The sequence below is a fragment of the Phaseolus vulgaris genome, chromosome 9 (assembly GCF_051622355.1).
Source record: "Phaseolus vulgaris cultivar YP4 chromosome 9, ASM5162235v1, whole genome shotgun sequence".
NCBI lineage: Eukaryota > Viridiplantae > Streptophyta > Magnoliopsida > Fabales > Fabaceae > Phaseolus > Phaseolus vulgaris.
In genome coordinates, this window is record NC_143506.1 from 30,257,950 (window position 1) to 30,285,115 (window position 27,166).

A 27,166-nucleotide genomic window follows, 5' to 3' on the forward strand; every position below is an offset into this window, starting at 1 on the left:
ATACTTTGTGCCTTTATATTTTTTTTAAAATAAAATTAATAATGGAGATTAGATAAAAAAAAATAGTAAGTGATTTGTAGTGTATAGAATTCATAGTAAATTATTTGTAGCATATTGAGTTCTTTGAACATGTAAGTGATTTCTAATATGTGAAATTAATTTAGCACCTTGATAGTTTATTTTATTTTTTAAATTTTAAAATATAATTAAAGATAAAATAGATATATAAAATGTATACAATAAAGAATTCTCTTTTCTATTATTATTATTATTATAATAAAGGAAAAACATAAGCAGAATAAACAAGTAATTCATAATCATCAAGCTCACATCAATGCACTCAACACGTAACTGAGATTAACACAATCTAAATTATGAAAAGATAAAATGAAATCATCACATACGTCTATGAGGATTTTATATCAATCAATCCGATTATTGAATCAACATTTAATTAAAAGTTTTAAACTATGATTATAATGGCAAAAGTTGAGACTTTTAATAGTATTATAGTACTATATACAATTAAATACAGTCACATCACAACTCAATCGTAAAGGCTAACAGCTGGATTAAGGCAATTCAAGAATAGCTACAGTTCTTTAAAACACTGCAAAATTATTCCTTATTTTCAAGATATGCCTCCAAACTGAATTGCGTAGGAAATCAGAGAGGTTTAGAGTTAAAAAGATTGAAAAAATATTTTTTTTCTGTTTTAATGCAGAAAAACTTCTGAATGATTATAGAAATTTGATTGTACTCGAAGAAGCACGTAATACTAGAATAGGAAAAAAACTCAGGAATGAAAACCCGGCTGAAATAAAAATGAAAGGGCAGGAAAATAAGCAGCATGAAATCACAGCATACATATAATATTGCACCCAAACTAGAAGGAGAAACTAAAGATATAGTTGATATCCAGTTTATAAATATATATATATATGGTTCATGATAATTTGATTCATCCCTTTTGTCAATACTTGTCGGATAAGCCATCAAGGGAAGATTGAGGTTCCATGAACCTCATGCCCATGAGTTTCCTCTTCTTGTAGTTAGCCTTGAAACAGGCTTGTCTAAGCCTTCTTGTTTTATCTTCAAGTTCCAAATCTGGCCTTTCCTCCACCAAGCTTTTTTCTTTCTCCAACATCTCAATGGCAGTTCTTATTTTTTCATCATTTTGAGGTCCCTCACCCTGTCCTTGCTCCTGCATCACCCACCCACTTCACTAATAATAATGAACTTCAACTTTATAGTCAACATGTATAAATCATCTTCTCAATAGAACAACCATATATAGTTTAAGAAATAGGTCTAGTTTTGAGCATAAAATTATGTTTTTTTTTTAGTTTTTACCACCCTAACATGGCTACAATATGGTTACTTTATTCACATGTATCTGTAAGTACTTGCAACAAAATACTGCAGACTAAAACCTTGCACTCAGTTTATATATCTATATGTATATATATGCATGTATATTTATTCAGACACTGAGAACTTACTTGCATATTCCTTATAAGGGTTTGAAGACTCATTAGCTTCCTATGTGGCCACCTTTGAATACCTAATTCCCTACACCTTTTCTTCAAGTGTGTGAGACCAACATTAAGCTCTTTAGCAGCTTGTGATATTGGCATGTAGAAGTACTGAGAAACGGTTTTCCTTGACAACATTCTCGCACTGTTACTAATTCTCTCTTCTCTGCGGTGTTTACCCTTCATTTCTTCCCTCATTGCATTCACACTTTCACCATCGTTGCTTGACGAAAACGCTGGTTTGTGATCTGAACAGTCAACTTCTTTCCACGCAGAAAGCACATTTTTAACATCACTGAAGTCATAGTCTGCAACAGCAATTTAGAAGATATACGTACTAAATCAAAAAAAAGGACTGAACAATGAATAGTTTGAAAAAACAAACTCATGTTGATACTTACAACCATGAAAACTTAGTGGAGCTGGTTCAAGCGGAAAAGTTTCAAATAAAATGTCATGAGGATAATAACAATTCATGAATGGGACAACATCAAGATAGCTATCTTGCAGAGGAAATTCATAGGGCCAATGAAACCCATCACAAGCATTACCCCTGGAGAAATTAAAGATACTAACAAGTTAAAACTTTTTCTTTTTCTTACATGGAAACTGAGAAGTGCAGAGAAATTAGAGGGAAGCAGAGAAGCTTTTTAACCTGAAATAATCATATGAAGAAAATTGGCACGTTGGAGCAAATGGGTTTTCATCAATTTCATAATTAGAATTCCAAAAGGTGAGTTGCTGATTCTCCATGACACCATAGTACAGTGTGAAATGAGCAGAGAAACTGGCAATTTATATTTAAATTTGATGGTAATGATGATGATTAATGAATGAAACTAGTGTTGTAATTAATTTTAGGAGAATGGGCGGCTGAATGGTTTATTGTTTAACGTGTGCACTACTATGAGTTACAAGATGAATTCAATTACCAAGATATACCTGAGTATTAATTCTACATTATCTTTTATATATATATATATATTATATTGTAAATTTATAACGGTTCTTAGAAGCATGATTTTTCTATGGCCATTTGATCAGACTTAATTAAATTTAATATACTTAATTACATTAAATTAGCATTCAATGATATTAAAACAATGAGTAAATTTTCTTTAAATCCGCTTTTTATATTTTTAACAAAATTCTTAAAATAACTATTGAAACTATCAAGATAAGGCAGTTATTTCCTCTCTACATAAAATAAAGTAGCCTATAAACTATATTAATCCTTTAGTTCTTATAACAGTTAACTTATCATATTTTTTTAAAAATTGTATTAATAAGAGAACAAATTACAATGATAATCCTTTGAAATTTTATCAAATTACAGCTATATATCCTACTTGTTTTACTTTTACAATTATCTCTCTAATTAAATTATTAAGGAGTCCAAGTGTAAAATTCTTAAAATTTAACGGGTGGATAAAAAAAATTAACAATGTAACGTTTCTAAAATAAAGAGAGAAAAAATTGTAAAATTGAAAAACAATTAGAGTCTTAGTGTAATTTAAGAAAATCTTTTGGAATGAATGGTATATTGTGGTGTAGATTTCAGAAGATGAGTATGGGATTGGTTTAGATAACTTCGAGAATTTTCTTATCAAAGCTGACAAACGTTTATCCCATTGTGTCTCAAAATAACCTTTGAAGAGCATTGGGAAACTGCCATATTAATTGTTTCTGTGGGGAAGGGTTTTTCTGAGTTGGCTTTCTCCTCCCCAGTGGATCTAGGTAAGTTTTGGTCACTTGGATCATAAAATCTATAGGACTTGCACCTCCACAAATTTACACTGCACCTCCATATAATTTGAAAATCTGCTTTTCCTTTTAAAATTGTATTATGAAAATTACAATTAGAAAATTTTGTATTATGAAAAGTACAATTCGAAATACATCTTGTATATTTTGAATAGTACATTTTGAAATATATCTTTTTCATATTTAGAAATGCATAAGTATATTTTATACGGTATATTCTAGAATACAATGTTTCTGAATCGTACAATTCATAATATATTATTTAAATTTTTAAATATATTTATATTTTATTTAAAATAATTTAAATATAATTAATTTATTTTAAAGAGTACCTCATTTTTGTATTTTAAATAAAAAAAATTATTTATTAAAAAAAATTGATAGAAACAATATTCATTAAAAGTAAATAAAATAAATGATGATAATACCTCTTATATTAAAGATCAAAAAATTTGTATAATATTATTGTTAAATTTAAAAACACAAAATCTAAGTATTAGAATTATATTTTTGTCACCTCTGAATAGCACGTAGACGTCTGGTATAAACGACTCTCACATCGATGACATTACGAACTAACTGCAATGCATTGGAGTTTGTCCCACATTGGAGTACTTTTTGTCACATGTCCACAGTTGATCATTGAACTGGTGCATTATCCATTTGAAAAATTAAAACAAAAAATCAATGTAACATAATAATAGAAATAACTCATCAAACAAGCATTCTCATACTGTGACGACGATGGTGTCCTGACCATCATCTTAATTATGTGCTCAATGCAACAGTACATACCATCATCGTTCGCCCAAGGAAGTATGTAGAGGTACTGATATGAACTAGTTCATATATCTAAATACACATGCTAAAGGATGTAAAGTCAATATCACACCGGTAACAAGATGGTACAAAGTGCAATCACCGATCATCAATGACAACAACTACACCTCCTTTGATAGGTGATGGAAGCCAATGAATCGTCTTTTTGTACCCAAACTGACACATAATACTCTCAAACAAATGGCGTTGTGAGAACGTCTCAAGCTAGATATATCCAAAGAATATGGCTATCACCTCAAGTGATAAACTAGGTTGATGGTCATAATAAGGACTACAAAGCACTACAACATGGGTAAGATTGTCGATTTGGATCGCACAGCGTCAACCGTACATATATGGTGTCTGATGGCATAATGACACGTCCAGAGGAGTAGCTCCTAATATATGGGAGTGATATCCATGAATCTTATTCGTAGGAAGTGTTCATATATTCACGTCTGATCCATTATGAACTAAATATTATTCATATATTTAATTGAAAATAAATCTAAATTATTCAAATTATATGTATTATCTACCTATAACAATGTGACATAACTTCTTGACTACTTTTTCTACAGAAAGCAAGCATCTCCAGTTAATCATACATATAGATGAGTGTGACAACTCCCTTTATGTACCCACTACACATCCTCAAATTACAATGTGATAATCAATTTCACACTTATATAAAAAAAAAACGTGCCCCCAACAAAATATGACTAATAAGCATGAGCTTTGAACTCCCATATATGTGACAATAATATTCCTTTGAAATTTTATCAAACTACAACTATATATCCTACTTGTTTTAGTATTACAATTATCTCTCTAATTAAATTATTAAGGAGTGCAAGTGTAATATTCTTAAAATTTAAGGGGTGCATAAAAAAATTAACAATGTAATATTTCTAAAATAAAGAAAAAAAATGGGTAAAATTGAAAAACAATTAGAGCCTTAGAGTAATTTAAGAAAATCTTTTGGAATGAATGCCATATTGTGGTGTAGATTTCAGAAGATGAATATGAGATTGGTTCAGATAACTTCAAGAATTTTCTTATCCAAGCTGACAAACGTTTATCACATTGTGTCTCAAAATAACCTTTGGAGACCATTGGGAAACTGCCATATTAATTATTGTTTATATTGGGAAGGGTTTTTTTGAGTTGGCTTTCTCCTCCCCAGTGGATCTAGGCAAGTTTTGGCCACTTGGATCTTGTAATCTATAGGACTTGCACCTCCACAAATTTACACTGCACCTATAATTTGAAAATCTATTTTCTCTTTTCAAATTATATGGAATTTTCAAATTCTATGGAAAGTACAATTCGAAATACATCTTATATTTTTTTGTAGGGTATATTTTGAAATACATTTTTTTATATATTTAGGAATGCATAAAATATATTTTAGAATACAATACGTATTTTTGTATTTTGAAATGTACAATCCATAATACATTACTTTTAAATTTTTTTAAATGTATTTATAATTTATTTGAATTAATTTTGAATATAATTTATTTATTTTAAAGATTACGTTATTTTTGAATTTTAAATACAAAAAAAGTTAATAGAAACAATAAAATAAGTAATAATAATATCTCATATCACGATAAAAAAAATCATTACATAGTAATTAAATTTAGAAAACAAAAATAATTAGTTACTATATTAACTAAATTAGATATAATTTTAGAGACTAAAACATTATTTGTATCTAAAGTGGTTTCTATTATTAATACAAATTTATAAAATGGTTTCTAAATTGATATATAAATTACCTACTAAGGTTTTAGCTACTAATATTTTATATTCTAAATTAGTCTCATTTAGTCTTTTAGAAGCTAATTTAGAATCTAAAATATTAGTAACTAAAATTTTGATAGCTAATGATTAAATACTAATTTAAAAACTACTCTATAAGAGTTATTTGGTCTTTTTCACAAATAATATGAAGTGCAAATAAAGGTGTAGAATGTAAAGCCCTCAAATGCAAGGATTCATGGGCTATCACAAGAATATAAGTTTTTTTTTAAGAAAATTGTGTAGTTTTGTTTAAAATTTACTGAGTGGGTAAATTTTAAAAACATTACTAAAATAATGCACAAATCATATTTAGATGAATTCATCATCTAATACATTATTTTACTTTTCTTTCATTTTTTTTTATCATCAATCTCTTTCGTGTGAAATTGAAGTTGAGGGAATGAGGGATTGAAGTTGGAGTGTTATCACCTTTTAGTCTTCTTTTCACTCTTGTTAAAAAGTATCAAATGTTTCATGAACTTTTTTTTCTTATAATAATATATTTTTTTAAAATATGACTAGTGAGACTCCTTTTTTAATAATTCTAAGAACTTCAACATCTTTATTATTATTTTTCATTTTGCGTGTTGTACAAGTGTAATGGTTTGATTATTATACCTTATTTAGGTTTGATTATTAAACCCTAAATCCTAAATACATTCAATAAATTAAACTAATTTTTTATTTTTATAGTCCAAAACTCATAACACTAGAAGAAAAGAAGGAATTAACTTCCAAAAAATAGTATTGACAAAAATGGGACTTAATCAGTGTCGATTTAGTTGACTGTCGACCTTACAACAATACAAGAGATTTAAAATTAATAATATTAACTTAAAAATCTTATATCTATTACAAATATTTTTGTACATGTAGAATATTTGTGTCGGTTTGTCTAAAATGCTAGATATAAGATAATATTATAAAATAAAAAGTATTATGTGAGCTTAGTAGATTTTAATTATATTCTAAATAATTATCACTTTTCTATTAAGAAAAAGTATTATGTTGGATGAATCGAGTTAAGTTAAATTTTTATTATTTTAATTTTTAGTATGATAGCGGATGTGAGTGTGAACTAGGCTAATATTAAGTTCTACATTTTAGTTGATATTTTTAGCATTGGTGTGATTGACAATAGTTTATAACATTATTATTATTTATTATTTATAAAGAAAATATGTTGATCGTCAGCTTGGCTCACGTTATAGAGAAGTGATATTCACAAGCTCAAAGGGAGCTTCTAACAAAGAAGAAAGAGTAGAACAAGCGACTATTGTTGATGAGCTACAAATATTTGCAAAATTTGCAACTTAGGTTCATAAGTTTGTGAAGAATACAAAGGTTATAACTCCCATAAAAACTTAGAACACATAAAAAGCTTAATATAAACTTTGAATTTTGAAAATGACTTTTATGTTCTTCTCTCGGAACTTGATTATTCTTATAGGCATGATGAAAATGACCATTGTTGTGTTCAAACTTCAAGTTAAACCATTGAAATCAATCTTCATCAATTATATAGAGTCATCTTTGCAATCCTTGATTTGCGTTGATTATAGACAAAACTAGAAGGTTTGAAGTTTATTTAATTTTGTAAGGTTTAACATGGTAACGGTTCGAATTTGTGCAATAAGGGAATGATATATCAATTTAATTAAATTGCAGGGTGATTTTTTGTTCTTTTTAGAGTTATGATACGAATGTTATGTTGTAAAACACAATTTTCATGTGTTTCGTTTTACCACTTATTCTTTTTTAATTATAGAAATCATTTGTGATTAGCTATTATTATTATTATATATAAACTATGTAGTGTCTATCATTTGAAAATGATCATTATACATTAGTTACAAATTGAACAAAAACACATGCTAGAAGGTTCATAGAATATATTACATATATCACTTTTTATACATGTTATTGTAATTGTAAAAACAATTTTAAAGGGATTATGCCATTTGAATCTTAACAAAAAGGACAATGAGAAGTCACTCCCTGATATTGAATTGTGGTTGAGTTACAAAATCGTGTTAGCTTCATAAATAATATTAACATTATGTTATCTGAATAATACTTTGGACAAATGATATCTTAATAACCCAACATATTTAGACAATCACCTGACACCCACTATTTTATTGTCTTTTTTTTATAATTACAAAAGTTTACTTTAATTAACACATTACCTTAAAAGCAAGTTGTGAGTGGTTGTATAGTTGTCAAATCATCATTTTCCTAATACTTTTGACAAACAATGCCATGTGAGGAAAATCTATATCTATTAGAGTGTTGATATGTTGATTGAAAAAAGAAATAATTTTTTGCTGAAATGTGAATCTCGTGTGAAGGGATTGAATAATTTTAAAATTGCATTGTGTCACATTACAATTGTAATTTAATATCTTTTTCATTGTAGAATTGTTAAAGTAACATTTTTTAATCTATTATATATCCCTTTCTTTTACCCTATTTTTTATATTCATGTAGCTCATATTCTCAACTTGAAGATAGAAAGAATATTTTAAAAAATCTCAAATCAAAGTTCCCCGTTCAAATAATCCAATTTATGGACATCAAAAATCTATCTACTTTTTTTTTTCCATAAGTGAAACATTTCCTATTAAAACATGCATGCATATTTTTCCTAGTTTTTTATGTTTTTTTTTTACTTTTATTTAATTTTTTTTTTCATTTTTGAACTTTGTTGGATCTCAATATTTTTATTTTCCCTTTTCTTTAAATGTAAATTACTTTTCTCATATAAGTTACTATACCACAATAAGTTTAAGTTTATTTGTAAACCCGAGACACTTTTCTTGTGTCTGTGTCGGACACACGTGGTAGGACACGTATCGGTGAAGTATCTAATTTAAAAAGTATTTATTGGATTTCTGACAATTCTAGCACGAGTCAAACATAATTTAAAAAAGAAGAAATACATTATTTTTTTAAAATCTCAAATTTATTGTATAAACTTTTAGTATGATTATAAAAATAAGAAACAAATTTTTTTGAACCAGTCATAAAAAACATATTTATGTTAAAAAAAGTTGAAACATACATGTGCACATAAATCTTTATTGTCAATTTATATAATATTCATAATTATATAATGCATAGATTTATATCCTTTTGTCCTACATTCTAAAAATTATATTTATCTCGATGTTCATGTCGTATCAGTATCCGTGTCTATACTACAGAGATTATTGGTATTTGTGTAAATGATTTCACCTACCTTGTAAAATGAAAGTTGGGTGAGAAAATTATGTTTGAAATGAGAAGAAAGTTGAAGATTTATGAAAACTATTTTGTTAATTATCAATTTTCCCTTCTATCAGTTATCATTCTTTTATATATCCAATATTTGATTTTCTTAAAATAATTTTATTTATTAAAAAAATTAAATTTTTTATAATTATTATCAAATTTAAAAAAATATTTTAAATCATTAATAATTTTTAAAAAATAATTTATTTTTATTTTTAAAAATAATATTTATATTTTAAAAAGCACATTCAAAAACAATTTTGGAAATATAGTAAAAAAAATTTACCATTATTTGATTTTCTTAAAATAATTTTATTTATTAAAAAAATTAAATTTTTTATAATTATTATCAAATTTAAAAAAAATATTTTAAATCATTAATAATTTTTAAAAAATAATTTATTTTTATTTTTAAAAATAATATTTATATTTTAAAAAGCACATTCAAAAACAATTTTGGAAATATAGTAAAAAAAATTTACCAATGTTTGCTGATTCAATCAAATAAATCATACATTTGTCCACCCGAACCAAACACGGTAATGCTCCGACTACTAAAAGAAAAACAAGAAACAACCCAAACAACTTCTTTAATTTATTTACAACAAAATTCTTGTATATTAGTTTTTTCAGAATTAAAACACAGATTTTTAAGTAAAAACTAAACATATTCCTAACGTTTATTTAAGGCATACCTAAATCAAATAAAAAAATGAGTTTTTAAACTTTATGGGATTTCTTTATCATTGAAGCATAACTAAATATAAATTTCTTTAAAATGATGTGTACCAGATGATTAACAAGTTCTTATTGAAAAAGGCACTTGATTCCATACTCGTTTAAGTCAAAATCCGTCTCAACTGAAATTTTAAAATATATTTTTTCTTATAAGTCAAACCAAACTAGACATTGTTCTATTTTGGTTCTATACATAATCAAAATAAGCCATGGTATAGCCCAAAAAGCTTCATAACTTCTAAATAACTGTAACATCAAAATCTGAATTGCAAGAAACATGAAATTAAGCGGGCCAAACATACAAAAAAAAAGCATTTTAGATATCAGAATAAAACTCAGACCAGCAGAAAACTATCATATTTAATGTCTCCACTTTCCTCCTCTCCCATGACCACCACGCCCACCTCCTCTTCCACTCCACCCTCTGCCACCCTTTCCTCCATGTCCACGATGCTTTCCTCCCCCACCACCATCACTACCTAATGCCTTGTTCGCGTCAGATTTCAAATGCATATCTTCTGGTAAGGGAAGAATGTGATCCACACACTTCCTGAAGCTAAAATCATCAGCAGAGTCATCCTCCCTGATGAGGAAAAAGCACCTACTTTTGTATGTAGGATGCTTGCGAACTTGGAAAGCACGAACCCCTCCACCAATCTTTTTGTCAGGCTCTGCATGGCCGTTCTTAAGCAACTCCAACAACATTGCATGTTCATACTGCCATACAACACAAATCAATGGGGATTCACAGTAAGTAAATTCTGGTTGCAGTTATTGCAACACCAAGAAAGAAACAGATTGCCGAAAAAACAGAGCATACTAAAACAGAACCGTGTCAAGTCTCATTTAAACATTTGAAGGCATTTTGCAGTTAACAATAAGTTTTGTTACACGGTTCAATACGTCAACAGGAGCAGCCAATATGCAGCAAAAGAGTGTCATAAAACACTTTTTTGGCACAGAAAAGTGATTTAAAATGCCACGAATTAAAACAACTAACTTCAATGCAGTTTTGAAAGCCCTTGCAATGAAACTACATTATTGATAGCAATATGTAGATAATTTGCACCTAAGATGGCCTGCACACATTCTGCCCACAACAAGAAGGCACCATCAAAGTTATAAACTTAAATGAAAATCATAACCATAGAAAATAAAATGTCCATCAATACAATGCACAAGAGATAAAGGATTTATGAGATCATAATCATAAAACCCAAATATCAATATTGCCCAAAAAAAGATAAAGGATTGAAATATAAGAGGTTTATGAAATTATAATCACAAAAAAGCAAATGTCAACCATTTGCACACAGCATGAGATAAAAGGGTTATGAAATCATAATCATAGTAAAGGAAACAACAACAATAACAGTCGACATGAACCAGTACAAACTACAGGTAGGTTACAAAAGAGGAATCAGAAATTCAATTAGGTACATTCTCGGAACTCAAGGGACACAAATGCCCGTAATAGACATAAAAAAAATTCAAAAAATATGAGAGAAAAGGTATGGGTTATTAAAAATACCTTGTTAACATTGAGATACTGAGGCCAGTTATGAAGAAAGTTGTAGAAGTAATGGAACATCTCCGAGGAAGAACCGAAACTCTTGGGTCCCAACTTCACGGAAACACTTGCGTCTTCTTTTTCTTCTGCTTCTGCATTTTTATCTTCCTCTGCTTCCTTTTCCTTTTCTTCCTGACCATTGCTCTTCTCCAGCCGTTGCTCCTCTACGGACTTTTCCTCGTCCACCTTCTGCTTCTTCGAAACGTCATCGGGCAGGGGCTCCTCATCCTCCCTGGCACGCTTCTGGTTAGAGTCGGTGCCGTTGTCATCGGCCACGACTTTCTCGACGTCCATGTCTACGGCGGCGACGGTGTTGGGATCGGCAACTTCGGGTGCAGCCCCTTCTGCCATGAAGAATGTTTTTGGGTGAATTCTAAAACCCTAGAATATGATAGTGATTAAAGAAGTGAAAGGAAGGGTATGGACTCTATGTATTTATATGGGACTAAGTTTGGAGGTTAACAAGGTGTGAGTGGAAGGGTGAGTTGGCCCGAGAGTGCTAGTAGTGGTTCTTTCTAACCCTCCCACTTTATACTAATTTTCAAAACCAATTTTCAAAATTAGGTTTTTGTATTTTAAAGTGGATTTGAATTTTGATTTTTAATTAAAAAAAATTATCAATTTAATCTCAAAAATCACGAAGTGTTATTATAATAATTTTTTTTCATCCTATCTTATGGTTAAAGTTTAATATTTTTATTAATTTTAATTTATATATTTATTTAATATATATATATATATATTGCATTTTTATACTTAATCTATATATAGATTAGGAATTTGTACGAAAGAGAAAATTAACTTAATTATAATGTGGAACAATGTTGTGTAGTTATTTAAAGTAGGTGAAGATTTTATCTCCACACAAAAAATGAATTCTTTTATTTATTGGTGTATATGCAATAAAATAATAACAGATTCAAAATATTGAAATTTTAAAATATAATTATGGAAAAAATAGAGATATAAAATATGTAAAGTATCTTATTATAGATTATTTTTATTATATCATTTTATTAATTGTAAATTAGAATGATTATCACTTAATTAACTATCATTTATAATTTAATCTAGATACTTTATGCCTTTATATTTTTTTTAAATAAAGTTAATAATGGTGATTAGATAAAAAAAAGATAGTAAGTGATTTGTAGTGTATAGAATTCATAGTAAATGATTTGTAGTATATTGAATTCTTTAAACATCTAAGTAATATGTGAAATTAATTTAGCACCTCGATAGTTTATTTTCATTTTTTAATTCTAAAATAAAATTAAAGATAAAATAGAAATATAAAATGTATACAATAAAAAAATCTCTTTATATTATTATTATTATTATTACTGATATATGTTAAGGAAAAGGTTCTACACTTATTTCACATTCAACAACTCATGTTTCATACAATTTTATTCAATAATCTTGTCTTGATTACTAAATGATCAAGCATCAAGTTATGTTTAGGAAGAGAGTGATTTGATAGAATACTTGTTTTTAAGTTTTTGACTTTAAAAGATGAAGATGTGCTCAAGGATGTTTGTTATTAATGACTAATTTAATCCAAGTGAATTATATAAGTGTGAAAGTTTACATTTCTCTTAACATCATAATATAATATAATAAAAGAATAACATGAAAATGGATACAATAAAAGATACAAAATAAGAACAAGAATTATAACAAAAATTATATGGAAAGTCAAGAAAAAAAATAAAGAAATAAGAAAATGGTGGAGAGACTTATAAAAATGGAAGAAAAGTGTTACTTGGAGATGGAGATAACTTCATCTTCGTAGTAAGTAACCATTCACACAAGTCCTCTCACAACTCAAATTTGCATATATAAACCAAAGTGATTTACAAAGGATGATGATCACTACTTATAACAATTTCAATAAAAAAAATAGGCCCTAAATGACATCTAAATTCACCTATAATGTTATGTAAATATGACTTCTAAAACACTTTAAACCTAGATTGAAATTCAAAAGACAAAATGGAGGAAAAAAATCAAATTTAAAAAAGAATAAGATGAGATCTCTTGGAAAAATTTGTAGGTGCACTCCATGCTTGCAAATGATTTTCATCCTTTCCATGAACATGCTTTCGTAGCCGATCTTGACTACTCCTTGCTCAAGAAGTGACTCATGCATATGTGCTTCAAATTGGGTTTGTCATTATGCTCTCTCTTTTTTTAATTTTTTCACTCCTTACATTGTTATTGACCACTATTTAATTATGGGTGTTTCTTCCTACACCTCTACAATTTTCAAAATATCGAAACTAGCCTTGTGAGTTTTATTTCAAAGGGCAATGTTAATGAATTCTGGAAAGGGGTATTCCGTAAGTAAACTTTTCCCAAAATAGGAAATCTAATAAAGGAAAAAAAGCATTCGAGAATGACCCATCTGGAACCTAGTTTTGAATTTCGGATTGGTGAATCCAGATAAAAAAAAGTATCCTATTACGAACTTCCAATATTTTATATGGTGAAGGCCCTGACAATGAATGAGTTGTTGGATGCAAGCAAAGAGAAGATGTTTGCAGAAAGCCATAATATTGACACCCTTGGATCCAAGGGGAGCGTGATAAGTGTCATATTCAGTAATATTTCATACTAAAATACAAACACTTATGAAAATTTATTGATAAAAATAGTTATAACTTAACCTCCTAATTTATAAATTAAACTTGTGTACATATTTTGTGTTTATAATATGAATAAGAACAATTTATTCTTAAATTTGTGTTAATTTCAAGATTCTAGGGGAAAATGGAGGTGAAAGGGCTAAAGGAAAATAAACAAAATGAAAAAGGAAGGTTGGAACACTCAAAACTCGCCTAAGTCAGAAGCACTCTAGAGGAACTAGCCCAAGCAAGCCCGATCTCATCAGACGAGATCACTCTAGATAAGTCAGGTTTTTTCTCGTTCAACTCGCCTAGGCGAGCTCAATCACACTCATGTGAGAAGTCAATTAGCCCAAGCTCAACTAGATAAAATATGACGCGTGATGCACAACCCTAAACATCATTGGGAGAATATAAAGTGATAGAAAACCCTAGAGAAGGCAGTTGTCAAGGAGAAACATCATGGATCTTCTTTTTTTGCTTTCCATGCTTGTAATGGCCAACACGAGTGACTAATTCTACCCTATAGGATTGAGAGTAATATGTTCAAACTCTTATGTGTTCAGGTGATATTTAAATATAATATTTTTTTCTTGATTGATGATTGATATTGTCATTTTATTCGTAATGCTTGTTTATCATGATTTTGATCCTTAAATTTAACTGAAAAGTATTTCTAAGCATTTGACCTAAATGATAATGCTTAACATATTTGAATGTTAGGAATAGAGTTGAAATGTTAATTGCTATCAACATCTAATCGTAAGGATAAGGAGTTTTTATAAATATGTGAGGAATCAATATTTAGAACATTATCTTAATAATTTTATATGCGAGAAATCGATATAAATGAATTTTATATGAGCATCAATATCAATTAAAGGATAGAATATTGTTATGCTTTTCAAGATACAAGAGAGTGAGAAGGATGAATCTCAATCTCAATTTTCCCAATTGAATCAACAACTCTTTACTTTGCTTTATTTACATTCTTATATACACAACAAACATCCTACATTCTTATAACTCCAACCACTGCACCACCCAACATAAAATATAAATAAAATCCAAAATTTTATAGGAGTGATAAGTGCCAAATTTCAATAATATTTCATATTAAAATATAGACACTTATGGGTATTAATTGCTAAAATAAGTATAAAATAACCCCTAATTTGTTAATTTTTGAATTTATATATTTATGATTTTAATTTGAATAAGAACGATTTATTCCCAAATTTGGTGTTAATTTCAAGATTCTAGAGAGAATGAAGATGATTGGGTAGAAGGAGAATATACAAAGCTTAAAAGGGAAAGTTGGAATGCATCAACATTCACCAAAGCTGTTTGCAAAAGCGCCACCTCACCACCAAGGGAGCTTGCTCAAGCGAGCTATATCTCGCTTGAGCGAGATAACACCAGAGAAGTTGGGTTGGACGTTGTTTTGCTCGCTTGAGCGAGAGTCCACTTAAGCCCATGAAAAATAGGTTAAATAGAGGGCTTGAGGCACAACCCTAGGATGTCAGATTGAGAGGAAAACATCATTGAGTGAATTGTAACCCAATTGGGGGAATAGGAAAGTGTGAGAAACATTAGAGGAGGCAGTCGTCAAGGAGAAACATCTTGGATCTTTTTTTTCATGTCATCCCTGCTTGTAACAGTCATCATGTGTGGCTAGTTCTACCACTTGGGATTGAGAGTAATCTGTTCAAACTCTTATGTATTGAGGTGATATCTAAATACAATATTTTGTTCCTGATTGATGATTGGTATCATTCTTTTGTTTATAATGCTTGGTTTACCATGATCTAGAATTTTACATTTGACTAGAAAGTACTTCTAAGATTCTGACCAAAACGATCATGTTTAACATATTTGAATGTTAGGAATAAATTTAAAATGTTAATTGCTATCAACATCTAATCTTAATGATAAGTTGTTTTTATAAATATGTAAGGAATCGATATTTAGGAAACATCTTAATAATTTTATATGCGAGGAATCGATATAAATGATTTTTATACGGACATCAATATCAATCATAGGGCACAATATTGTCATGCTAATCAAAATACAAAAAAGTGAGAAAGATGAAACTCAATCCCTATTTTTCCAATTGAAGCAAAAAAAACTCATTGATTTGTTTTCTTGCCATCATAATTATTCTGTTTTTATATTTAGTGAATATTTTACTTGAATATTCAACTTTTCCTTGTGGGTTCGATATCCGTCCTTAGGGACACATTATTATTTCTAATAACGCGGTGCATTTGCCGTAAAAAGTCATCAAGAAGCGAGTGTGAGGTTAAATGAAATCTGAGCTTACCCTTCTTGGCCTTCCCACTAGGTTTAGGGGGAGCCATAATAATGACATTGAAGCGCCTTCGAATTGGGACCAAAGGAGAAGAATAGGGAAAATGGCTTTTGTTCCTAGGAAACGGAAGACAATTTTGGATTTGGAAGTCCATAAACATTATTAAAAGCCTATTCTTGAATTACCTAATCCTTTATCATATTACGAATTGTTCAGTTCGGAAGAGTACATAACTCCATTACGATGCAAAAAAATAATTACCAAGTTAGAGAAAAAAAAATACTTACCTTATTCTCAGACGAACAACGCTACAAAAATAACAACTTAGCATCGCAAAGTTGTCAGAAAGCAAGCAATTCCACTCAAGATGCACCAAAATCACAACAAACTCATCGTCATTTCTAGTCGTTGTTTGCTCTCTCAACATTGTGCACCAAATTGTAAAGAAGAAGAAAGGCTATGAGGGTGGTCTGCACTGTCTTTAGGGATTTTAAAAGCTCCTAGTAATAATTTTTTAAATGCACATAAATATAAGGGTACATGAAGAAAAATGTAGGGGTGTAGGGAGAAATACCCTTCTATTATCTCTTTTTTTATCTCTTTTGACTTAAGGAAACTCAATTAATCCTACTCTAACTTTACTATTTCCACCTCAAAATATGAGAAATAAGTCCTACAAATTGTAAGTCCACTAATTTTTTTTATGATTTTCTTAAAAATAATATGTTCTTCCTTTTTTTCTTTATAGTCATTTATGTACTCAAAAGTATGAGTAATTAATAATATTTGAAACTACTAATTTTTAAGCTTTGCTTTTTAATGAATTTTGTAGGCATTATAAATGAATTTCATAAACATTATATTATTAACTATAGTGTAAATTCAAATTCATACATTATTTTATTAATTAGATGTTTATTTTATTTTTAATTTATATTAATAATCACTAATATAAAAAATATTAATAAGTTTAAAATTAATATTCACTTATTTAGTTTTGAAACATATTTTATACTATTTAAAATAATCTCTAAAATGTGTTTAAATATTTAATATTTAATAATATGTATTATTTTAAAATTACTATTTTAACATTAATTATATTATAATTTATGCTAAATTGTTTTTATTTTATTATTTTAATTTGTTTTAAATTTAATTCATTATTAAAAACCCAAAAAAAAATATAAATATATTTTTATTAATTATTTATTCAATCCTTTTTATGTTTTTTTTTAAAATAGAATAATTAGGTTAAAATTTAGTTTACAAAAAATGAATTCCTAAAAGAACTTTTAAGGTTAGAATTTGCCTCTCCAAAAAATTAAATATTACACATGTAGATAAGTCTATTTTAATAAATAAATTACCATTGAGTTTATCTAGGACTTTATAAAATAAAGTTTTATACAAGAAAATAAAAATAGAGAAGAGGGTCATTTATAAGTGCAAGGTACATAGATGCAAATTATATTAATCTAGCATTAAAGAAAAAAATAGAACAATACCGATATAAAGGTGTTTATTCCTGCACCCTACATTTATGTGTAATTATTAAAATATTTTTAGATTTTCTTAAAAATATTAAAAGCAGCATACTATCATTGTCACAATTTTTTTTTTTTTTTAATTTTCTGTCCAAGTCCGAATTAAAAAAATAATAAATACATATCTTATAAGATATTTTAATAGAAACATTCAAACACTCACGTTTAAAGTTTATGGTATAATATAAGTTAGAATAAAGTGTTGTGAAACTCTTTTAGTTGAAATACATCTGGGTTCCTTATACTTTTTATTTAATTTATAAAATTTGTTGAGATACCATTGATAATTTAATATTGCATTTAAAATATTATTTACTTTAAAGTTTTTTATTAAAATTTTATTTTAAAAAATGTTAAAAAAATAAAAAAGAATATATTTAAATAATTTTATTTTAATTCTTAAATAATACAAGACTATTAAGTGTACTATAATAATAAAAATTTAAATAAACCTTTTTCAAAACTACAATCATATTTAGGGGAAGATTGAATTTTCAAGAATAAAATTCCAATACTAAAAAGACTAATTGACTTGAGTTAACATATAAATTTGAGAATACTTTATCATTTAGTAAACTTTTGCAATGGTCAATTTGTATATTCAATTACCTTAATTAATGATTAAGAAAATACAAACTTTACTTTTTAAAAACTAATAATGTGATATAATAAAAAAATAAAAAAACGAAAATCATTCTATCCTTATTTATAATCTTGAAAATTATTTTATAGTGACATTATTTTCAAATAGATGGATAACTTTAATTTAGTAACAAATATCAGCAGCTAGGGAAGTCACTATCGGGGTGACAGGATACTGAGAAGTCACCGTCCATGCGCGTTATGCTATTGTGCGCCATGGCTTCTCAACACTACAAACCACCATTTCGGTGCCTTTCAATGCATTTCACTCATTATAGCATTACAGCATATATTACATTTGCCAATGTAATTTTGGTACATGTATTTTTACCAAATTAGCATTTTTTTAAAAATTTTTATTCCTTTAACTAATAATTATTTGTAATTTAAATTTAATTTTTAGGTTAAAAAGTATAATTTTATGCAATTCTTTTCTAACTACTTGAAAGTTTGTTTAATTTGTAGTTTTAAAAATATATTAAATCACTATAAAATTATATTTGATAAGAAGTCCTAATAACTCCCACTTTATAAATATTATGGATTTTTTCCCAAATTTACATGTCACGTACAAAATAATAAATAATTAAATAAAAATTTGAATAAAGTTATGAATAATTAAAAATTAAGATATTCTAATGTGTTAATTGCGTCTATCAACTATTAAAAGGTGCAACATTTTAGTCTTTTTTTTTTCCAATTCTAATTGTGAACTAAAATTTCACAACATCAATATTTTAAATATCCAAATTAACAGTTAAGGTAAGTTTGGCATGACTGAGAAACTCAACTGAAAATAAATACTATTAAAATAGCACATTTAAAATGTCACCAGCTATAATTAAGTCAACAAAAATAATTAATAAATAAATACATTTCTTCTTGAATCGCTCACTCTCACTCATACCCTAACTCAACCCCTTTCTCCACTACACGTTTCTCACTTCTATCCATTTTCAGGTAATTTATTCTTTCTTTTTTTGAAAACTAAGAAAATTCCCATTTTTTCCATCTAACTGGATCGGGAATTTCCAATTGCCTGCCTCATTATAGTTTTTGTTCGTTCTGATTTAGTTATAGTATTCTGTGTGGGAGTATAAAGTCAAATAATTATTCAAACCTTTTATTTTCAATAATCTGAAATTAAAAAATTGAAAAGTGTATGTGATGGGTTCTTTTGTTTCAGGAACAATGCGGGAGGAAGTGGTTTTATCTGTTGTTGATCCTCTTCTTATAGCATCTTCACCTTTGCAACCCCAGCATGGTGGTGATGCTGGAGATTCACTCATTGAGGGTGCTACTCATGTCAATGATGTTGGGGAATGTGATACTTTGGAAGAACAGGCACAGGAACAGGAACAAGAGCAAGAAAAAGACCTCACTCTAATGGTGGAGTGTCGCATTTGCCAGGAAGATGATACTCTTCAAAATTTGGACATACCCTGTGCATGCAAGGGAACCTTGAAGGTATTTTTATACTAAACTTTCCTGTGTGCGAATGAGGATAGTATGCAATGAAATTGAGGTATTTTTGGATTGTTGCTTCCTGCGTATTTTTAGTAAGCAATGAAGACAGTTGATTGTTGATTCCTGCATATTTTTAGTAATCCATGAGGACAGCTGATTGTTGCTTTCTATGAGTGGATGAGTTGTGCTAGTTAGCAATGAACTCTTTAGGATAAAAGTACTAGCATGGGGTTTGCAATAAAAAATGACTTCCTCTTTCTTGAATCAATGCTTCGGATTTCAGAGGGTTGGCTGTTTCCAACAGTTATTGTGTGTACAAGTAATTTGGACTGCATGTGGATGTGTCTTCCAATGAGATAGTATGAATTGCGATAGTTATATTCTTTTCTTATAACTAACAGTTATTGAATGTAACATTTTGAATTTATAATCATCCGTCATTTGACTATTGCTTTACCTCGTTCCATCTCTTTATTGTAAACCCTGCCAAATTTGACAATTGCATTAATATATTCTTTTTCTATGTACAAGTTTGCTCATAGGGAATGTGTTCAGCTATGGTGTTACGAGAAGGGTGATACAATTTGTGAGATCTGCCACCAGGTAACTTGTTGAACTCTTAGCATTAGCATGGTATATCCAGCGCTAAGAAGCATATTTATTGTAATTGACATATATCTTAGTTTTAGTTGTATTTTAGGCATTATTTCAAGGAGTTTTGTGTTGATTTTCTTGTGGCTGTGTATGAAGTAGGGGCATGCTGGATACACCCAGCACATTGAAAATTTTCTTGTGGATTATATAATGGTTAGCTTTGCTAGTGATCTCTGATTTGAGACACTGTGGGAAACCCTCATGGACATGACATTAATGATTAGATTAATTCTGCCCTGTTGATAATTTGTTCTGGGAATCAGTGTCTGCCTAGCATTTAGGCATGTATAAAGTAAAGTTATCAGTGTATTTTCTTTTCTTGTTAGATGTTTGGTGTGCAGTTGCCAAGATCATGTTTATACAACAAATTTAAGACTTAGGACTTAACTCAACCCACAAATTTGGTTTATAAGGTAAGGTTATCCAAGAGAACTACTCAGGTTATATGTCTAAGGGATGTGCCTCCCACACCCAACACAATGAGGGTGCTGGAGGCGGCAATGAAGGCAGACCAAAGTGTTAAGGTGGGCTGGGCTGGGGTAGTCACAATTAAGACTAGTTTCCAACAAAATTAATTTTGTGGAGAATCTCAATATAGGAAAACGAAACATGCCCTGAAAGATTAGAGAGAAAAAAGCAAAACCAAAAACAATAGATGGCTGTTAGCAATCGGATAAAAGAGAGATGAGTGAAACTTTAAGTACCAAATTGATTACATGGAACAACTACGAAATCATAGGGCCAGAATATTGCATTTATTTGTTGCTCAGACTAAGTTATAGTTTTTTCACAGAAAAGTTTTCTTGACTTTCAGCCATTCAAACCTGGCTATTCTGTGACAACAACTGTCATCCATCCTGGAGATACTTCAATTGATATTAGGTAATTCCATTCCACCTTTTGCTGTTGACTTGATGTTATTATTTTTAACATGCACAAGAATCTTTATGCATATATATGTAGATATGGTAGCAATTTCGCCTTGCTTATTTGTTTTCCTTCTAGACTTCATTATATTGAGTTAGGTTAAATGTAAGAGATCTCTGATGGAAAGAGTGGAGTTGAATTTGTTGGGGGCTAGATGGGTTTAAGATTATTTATTAGTCTTCTTCCCTTTTTTCCTAGTCTATATCCATTTCTTTAGATAGTTTATATTCTTGCAATATTTTGAATACCTCTTGTTCTGGCTAAACTGTCATTATCTTCTCTATGTACTGCGCATCTATGATACTATGTCTTCCTATATCATCACTGCTGCTGGTTCTGTGTCTTACCATATGCTTTTGCATATTGGGCAGTGATGACTGGGCAAGCTATAATTTTCCTTTAGATTTGCACAATTCTCGCCTTTTGGCTATTGCAGCTGTAGAGCACCAAGTTCCGGAGACTGGTGAAGATTATGCCTATGCTGCTGGCACTGGTGGAATTACATTATGGCACTCTGTTGGTCTAATTGTAAGCGTTTTCAATTTCTTCATGAAGCTCAACAGTATATTTTTTCAGATGTTTTATATTAGGCATGAGAGTTCAATATTCTTAAATTTTTTTCTTTCCTATCTCTTAAGAGATTGAAATTTAAACCTAAATCAACCTCACAAAATCGATCTGGTAAGGTGAGATTTGCACCTATTATATGTTATAATTTGACCGTATTTCTAGTCAATATAAGATGTCCAACACATCTTGAACGTGAGACTCGAGTGTGGGACTAGAAGGAACTTGATAATAGATGAGACGATATGCTCAACAAACTTAAGTAAGATAGGTTCAATATAAAGAAGAGAGGAACATTGTGCTTAAACAATATGTTTCTGAGACAACACGAATGCTTTATTTATATTGGAAAAAAGAGATCAATACAATAAATAGAGGACATTTGATATCCTCTAATGACAAAGATATGATAAGTGAGTAAAAAGGTTTAGATACCATCTTTAAAATGTAAAATTTAAGTCTAACTCAATCTCACAATTGATAGGGTGAGGTTTGTATTCACTTATATATTATAATTTGACCATATTTCCAATAGATGTGAGATCTTCAACACTAACATCATCCATGGGACCACTGTACCTTTTCTTATCGTTGTCCTTCAGATATATTTATGCATGCCTGTGTGGCACCTACGCATGTATTTCTGTTGGGTATATATGGTTGTAATATTGCATTTCTCGTGTTTACTTTTCTGGATGTAGTGTCTGATGAGTGCTTTTAGTTATGCTGTTAATTCTTATATGGAAAGAGATCCCTGTATGTGTAAAATCTTATATATTAAATGGTTCTCCTTGTCCAATTCCAAAAATTTCTGCGCTTGGGTCTTATGCAAAATTTGCAGTTAATGGCTCTTTTACTTCTGAGGCATGTTGCTCCCCTCTTCAATGCTGATGTGGAGAAAGCTTTAACATATTTTTATGTAAGTTGTAATCTAAATGATTAATTTGTTGCATGTTATACAGCTGATTAGTTGATTTCATAATACTTAATGTTTTCCAGTTTTTCTTTCTTCGTGCGGCTGCTGTTGTCCTTCCTTGCTATCTTATGGCTTGGATAATTCGCGTAATACTGCATCAAAGGCAAAGACAAGTTACTACCCTGTGCTTATTCTAATATTGAAATTTGTATCATTTTCCCTTCCTTTTTTCATTTTTCATATTTTGATTAATCATATGATGCCATTTGCTAGGCCATTTAAGATTGTAAGATTTAAGTGATGGTATCAATTTGAATTGCAACAAGATATGGTGCACATGGCATGATTCTCTTATCACTGGTGAAAGAAATGTGAATACTGAGCTTCTTGCTTGTCTATAGTCTACCTAGAGACCTAGAATTTTTTTACCAAGTTCTGATCATGGGAAATGTTTTTTTCTGGGTTCTCTTGTCAACATGTACTCATTATTCTAGTACATCTTTACTTTGTGTTTTTTATTTTTCTTTTATGAACTAACAGAATCATGTATTTATTTTGGATCAGCAAGCACCTGAAGAACTTGCATTTGTGCTACAAGCAGACGAACAAGGTTAGCAGTTTGCAATATCACCAGGATCTATTTTTCACTGATTAATTCCCGTAAGTATTGTGGAACGTCATCCCTAATACAGGGATCATAGAAATTGTAGTTGGATCAGAGGTGCTGGAGAATAAGATCTGACGGCTCTGTTGCTGGTTCTCCATTTGTATCTTTCTCGGGTTATAATACCCCACCTACCTCTCTATCTCAATCTTTTTTATGTAAATAGGTATATTACACATAATCTCATACAGCTTATACAGCTGCTAATAGGGGAATTGATATTAACTGGAAGTGTTCTTCACCTATGAAAATATTTGTACACAAATTTATAGATGTCCTTAATATATTTTGAGAGTAGAATAAATTCACCAAACATGTTTCAAAACTTATTTTGGCCTTTTACTATTATTTTTTAGTATTAGCGAAGAAGTGTTGTTTATGTGAATCTGCCTAATTTAAAATAAGCTGTCATTCAAATTCAAGATTTGTATGCCCTTTTGTTGTTATCAACCAACTTCTATGAACATTCCGGGGGTAGCAGAGCTGAAAAGGGAAATTGATCACTGATTTCTATCTTCGAACAAAAGATTTGAACGTGCTGCTGAAGCGTGCTCCCAATAGCCGAGAGTGACATGGCTGACGGAATAGTTTAAAATTACGGTTGCTGTTTCATGAAATTTGATGATTGTTGTTGTTGGGGCTGTAATTTGTAGTTGCGATGCAGTTGTGGCGATTAAAACACGTTCATGTTGTGGCCCTAAATGTGGTAGCAGACCTGCAATTAAAACCATAAACCATGTTTGATGGTTCAACATTGAGTCAATAAAGCATGCAGCATGGTAGGTGATGGTACTTAGTTCCAAGTGTCTCATCAAGGCATTTGCTAGTTTTGTTCAATTCATGATTGACATTGTTTTATGTTATTAGTGTAAACCAGTGTTGTTAAACTCGCGACTCACACGAGTTAGCAAGTTTGGAGGACAAGCTGAGGTGACTCGGTTGGCCGATTATAATCGGAACAAATCGTCGTGCGACTTGATGGATAGGAAGATCGTCGAAGCTTGTCGATCATGTACTCTGACTCGTAAACAATAATTTTTGGTAAAAAAAATGGACCTTGCTTCATTGTTGTTAAGGTCTATTGGTAGAAGATAAGGTCTAAACGACCCAAAACGTGTGCTCTATGTTACGAGAGTAAGAATGTTACGAGAGTAAGAAATCTCAAAACGGAAAAAGAAACAAAACCTACCATGTACCTTCACTCGCTATTGCTACTCGCGGTTGTCACCATTGCTGTCGTTGCCCTCCCAATCTCCATCGTTGCACTTCGCAATTGTGTTCCTAGTTGCACTTGTGCTTGCAACTGCGGGAAGCAATCCTGTTCGAATCTGTTGTTGTTGGTCGCCATCGCTTGTGCTCGTCGTTGGTCGCTGTCGCATCACTGTCACTCACATAAACAATGCATGCTCCAACGTCCTTCCAATCCCTACAAGATTATGCTTTAATTTGTAAATACCTCATACCTCATGTTAAGACCTCTCACAGTATTTACGTGTAAGAGGTTCAAAAATTAATGTTGGATAATGTTTATGTGCGGTAGCAAAATTTGATGAAGAAATCTATGTCTAGAGAAGAGTGGGATAGTAGTGCAGGTGATTATGAGAATGTTAGAAAAAGATCAACTCAAGAAGAAAGTGGGGTGAGTCATCAAGTATTTTCAAGTAAATGGAAACTCAAACTACTATCAATTCCATCTTCAAGAAAAGTGAGAGGGATGATGCATGTCAAGAAATTGGTTTATTTTTCTATAACAATGTGGTTCCATTTAATGTAGCAAAGAGTGAAGAATAGAGTAAGATGCCTGGGTTGGTTGCCAAACATGGTCCCAAATTTAAGCCACCATCATACCATGAAATCAGGGTGAAATATCTTAAGCAACAAGCTGAAAAGACCAGTATGATATTGGAAGAACATAAATTATTTTGGAAAAAAATGGCTACATAATAATGTCAGATGGATGGAATTATAGGAGGAGAAGGACCATACTTAATTTTCTAACAAAATTTTCAAGATGATGAATGACGTTGATGAGGAGGTCGGGGAAGAGAATGTTATCCAAATTGTAACTGGTAATGCAACAAATTACAAGGTTGTTGGAGATTTGCTACAAAAAAGACAAAAGTTGTATTGGACACTGTTGGAGATTCTACATCGACTAGAGATGAGGACATTTCATTGTATATGAGTGGGTGCAAACCTCACCTTATGAGTCGGTTTTATGGGGTTGAGTTAGGCTTAAAGTCCACTTCTTAACATGGTATCAGAGCCATTTTCGAGTCCATCTTAGCGAGAATTTGTTGGGTTTATCAGGTCACCCGCTATCGGGTCGTTATCGGACCACCCATAACATATATCTCCACGCACGAGTTGGTAGTCTCGGCGTGAGGGGGTGTGTTAGAGATCCCACATCGACTAGAGATAAGACATTTTTCATTGTATATAAGTGGGTGCAAACCTCACCTTATGAGCCGGTTTTATGGGGTTGAGTTAGGCTTAAAGTCCACTTCTTAACAGACACCTTGCATAGCACATTGCATTGATTTAATGTTGGAAGAAGAAAATACCACTCCATCATGAGACAATAACCAATGGTAAGAGAATCACAACTTACATCTATTAAAATTTGATACTGGATAAAGGATTTTAGAAAAATATTTTGAATTGCATGTGAGGTGCTCTTCCCGGATTAAGATGTTGCGCATGGTAAATTGAGATGAAAAATCAACCATAAAATTTATTTATGAAAAGATGGATCTTGCTAAAGAGAATATACAAAGTTTTTTGAATGTTGTTAGTAAAAGGTTAATACCTAATTACCTTTCACTTATATTTGATTTCTAATTTCATTTTTTAGAAATATAGACTTTGTTGTTTAGATTAATTTATTTACTTTTATTTTACTTAGTTACACTTCCCTTTGGAAAATCATTGATCAAAGATGAGACAATTAATTGCATAGATCATGGCATGCTGCATGCTGTTACCTTAATCTCCCATGTTGTAATATCATCCGAACTTTAAAGATGATTAGGAGGTGAAACGAGGACCGTATGATTTTTGGAAAGGATGGTGAGAGATAATGATGAGATCAATAAGATTGATGCCCAAATTGAGAGTTTCAAGAGCTAGTATGAATTTTTTTGTAGTCAAATAGCTCAACGTGCACTTAAAAGAAAACCTCCACCACAATGGTGGGAATCATATAAGGAAGAACATCCAGAATTACAAAGATTTGTAATTAGAGTATTGAGTATTGAGTATGACTTATAATTCATATGGTTGTTAGCGCTATTGGAGTGCTTTTGAAAGGGTAAGAATTTAAATTTATGAGTT

The 27,166-nt window shown here is 30.1% G+C and overlaps 3 protein-coding genes across 10 annotated transcripts; 1 reads left to right on the forward strand and 2 right to left on the reverse strand.

The window, feature by feature from the left end:
• Positions 1–973: 973 nt before the first annotated feature.
• LOC137822365 (protein RKD1) lies at positions 974–2,288 on the reverse strand. Its single transcript, XM_090294836.1, has 4 exons — positions 2,189–2,288; positions 1,940–2,089; positions 1,503–1,843; positions 974–1,204 (listed from the first exon to the last, which is right to left on the reverse strand). The coding sequence occupies exons 1-4, from the start codon at positions 2,286–2,288 to the stop codon at positions 974–976; spliced, it is 822 nt and encodes a 273-aa protein (XP_090150962.1).
• A 7,766-nt stretch (positions 2,289–10,054) lies between these two features.
• LOC137821867 (uncharacterized) lies at positions 10,055–12,012 on the reverse strand. The gene is made up of 2 exons (XM_068626655.2): positions 11,470–12,012; positions 10,055–10,655 (listed from the first exon to the last, which is right to left on the reverse strand). Exons 1-2 carry the CDS (start codon positions 11,857–11,859, stop codon positions 10,299–10,301), a joined length of 747 nt encoding a protein of 248 aa, XP_068482756.1. The 5' UTR covers positions 11,860–12,012; the 3' UTR covers positions 10,055–10,298.
• A 7,471-nt stretch (positions 12,013–19,483) lies between these two features.
• Positions 19,484–24,160, forward strand: LOC137821108 (uncharacterized). 8 transcript variants are annotated; one of them, XM_068625539.2, is made up of 9 exons: positions 19,484–19,598; positions 19,825–20,105; positions 20,637–20,708; positions 21,574–21,641; positions 22,058–22,214; positions 23,095–23,172; positions 23,253–23,342; positions 23,734–23,779; positions 23,871–24,160. In XM_068625539.2, exons 2-9 carry the CDS (start codon positions 19,830–19,832, stop codon positions 23,909–23,911), a joined length of 828 nt encoding a protein of 275 aa, XP_068481640.1. In that variant the 5' UTR covers positions 19,484–19,598; positions 19,825–19,829; the 3' UTR covers positions 23,912–24,160. The 8 variants fall into 8 exon arrangements, 7 of the variants coding, with proteins under 7 accessions (XP_068481640.1, XP_068481641.1, XP_068481639.1 ...); XM_068625540.2 differs by having other exon boundaries at positions 23,880–24,160; XM_068625538.2 differs by having other exon boundaries at positions 23,253–23,332; positions 23,880–24,160.
• The last annotated feature ends 3,006 nt before the right edge of the window (positions 24,161–27,166 follow it).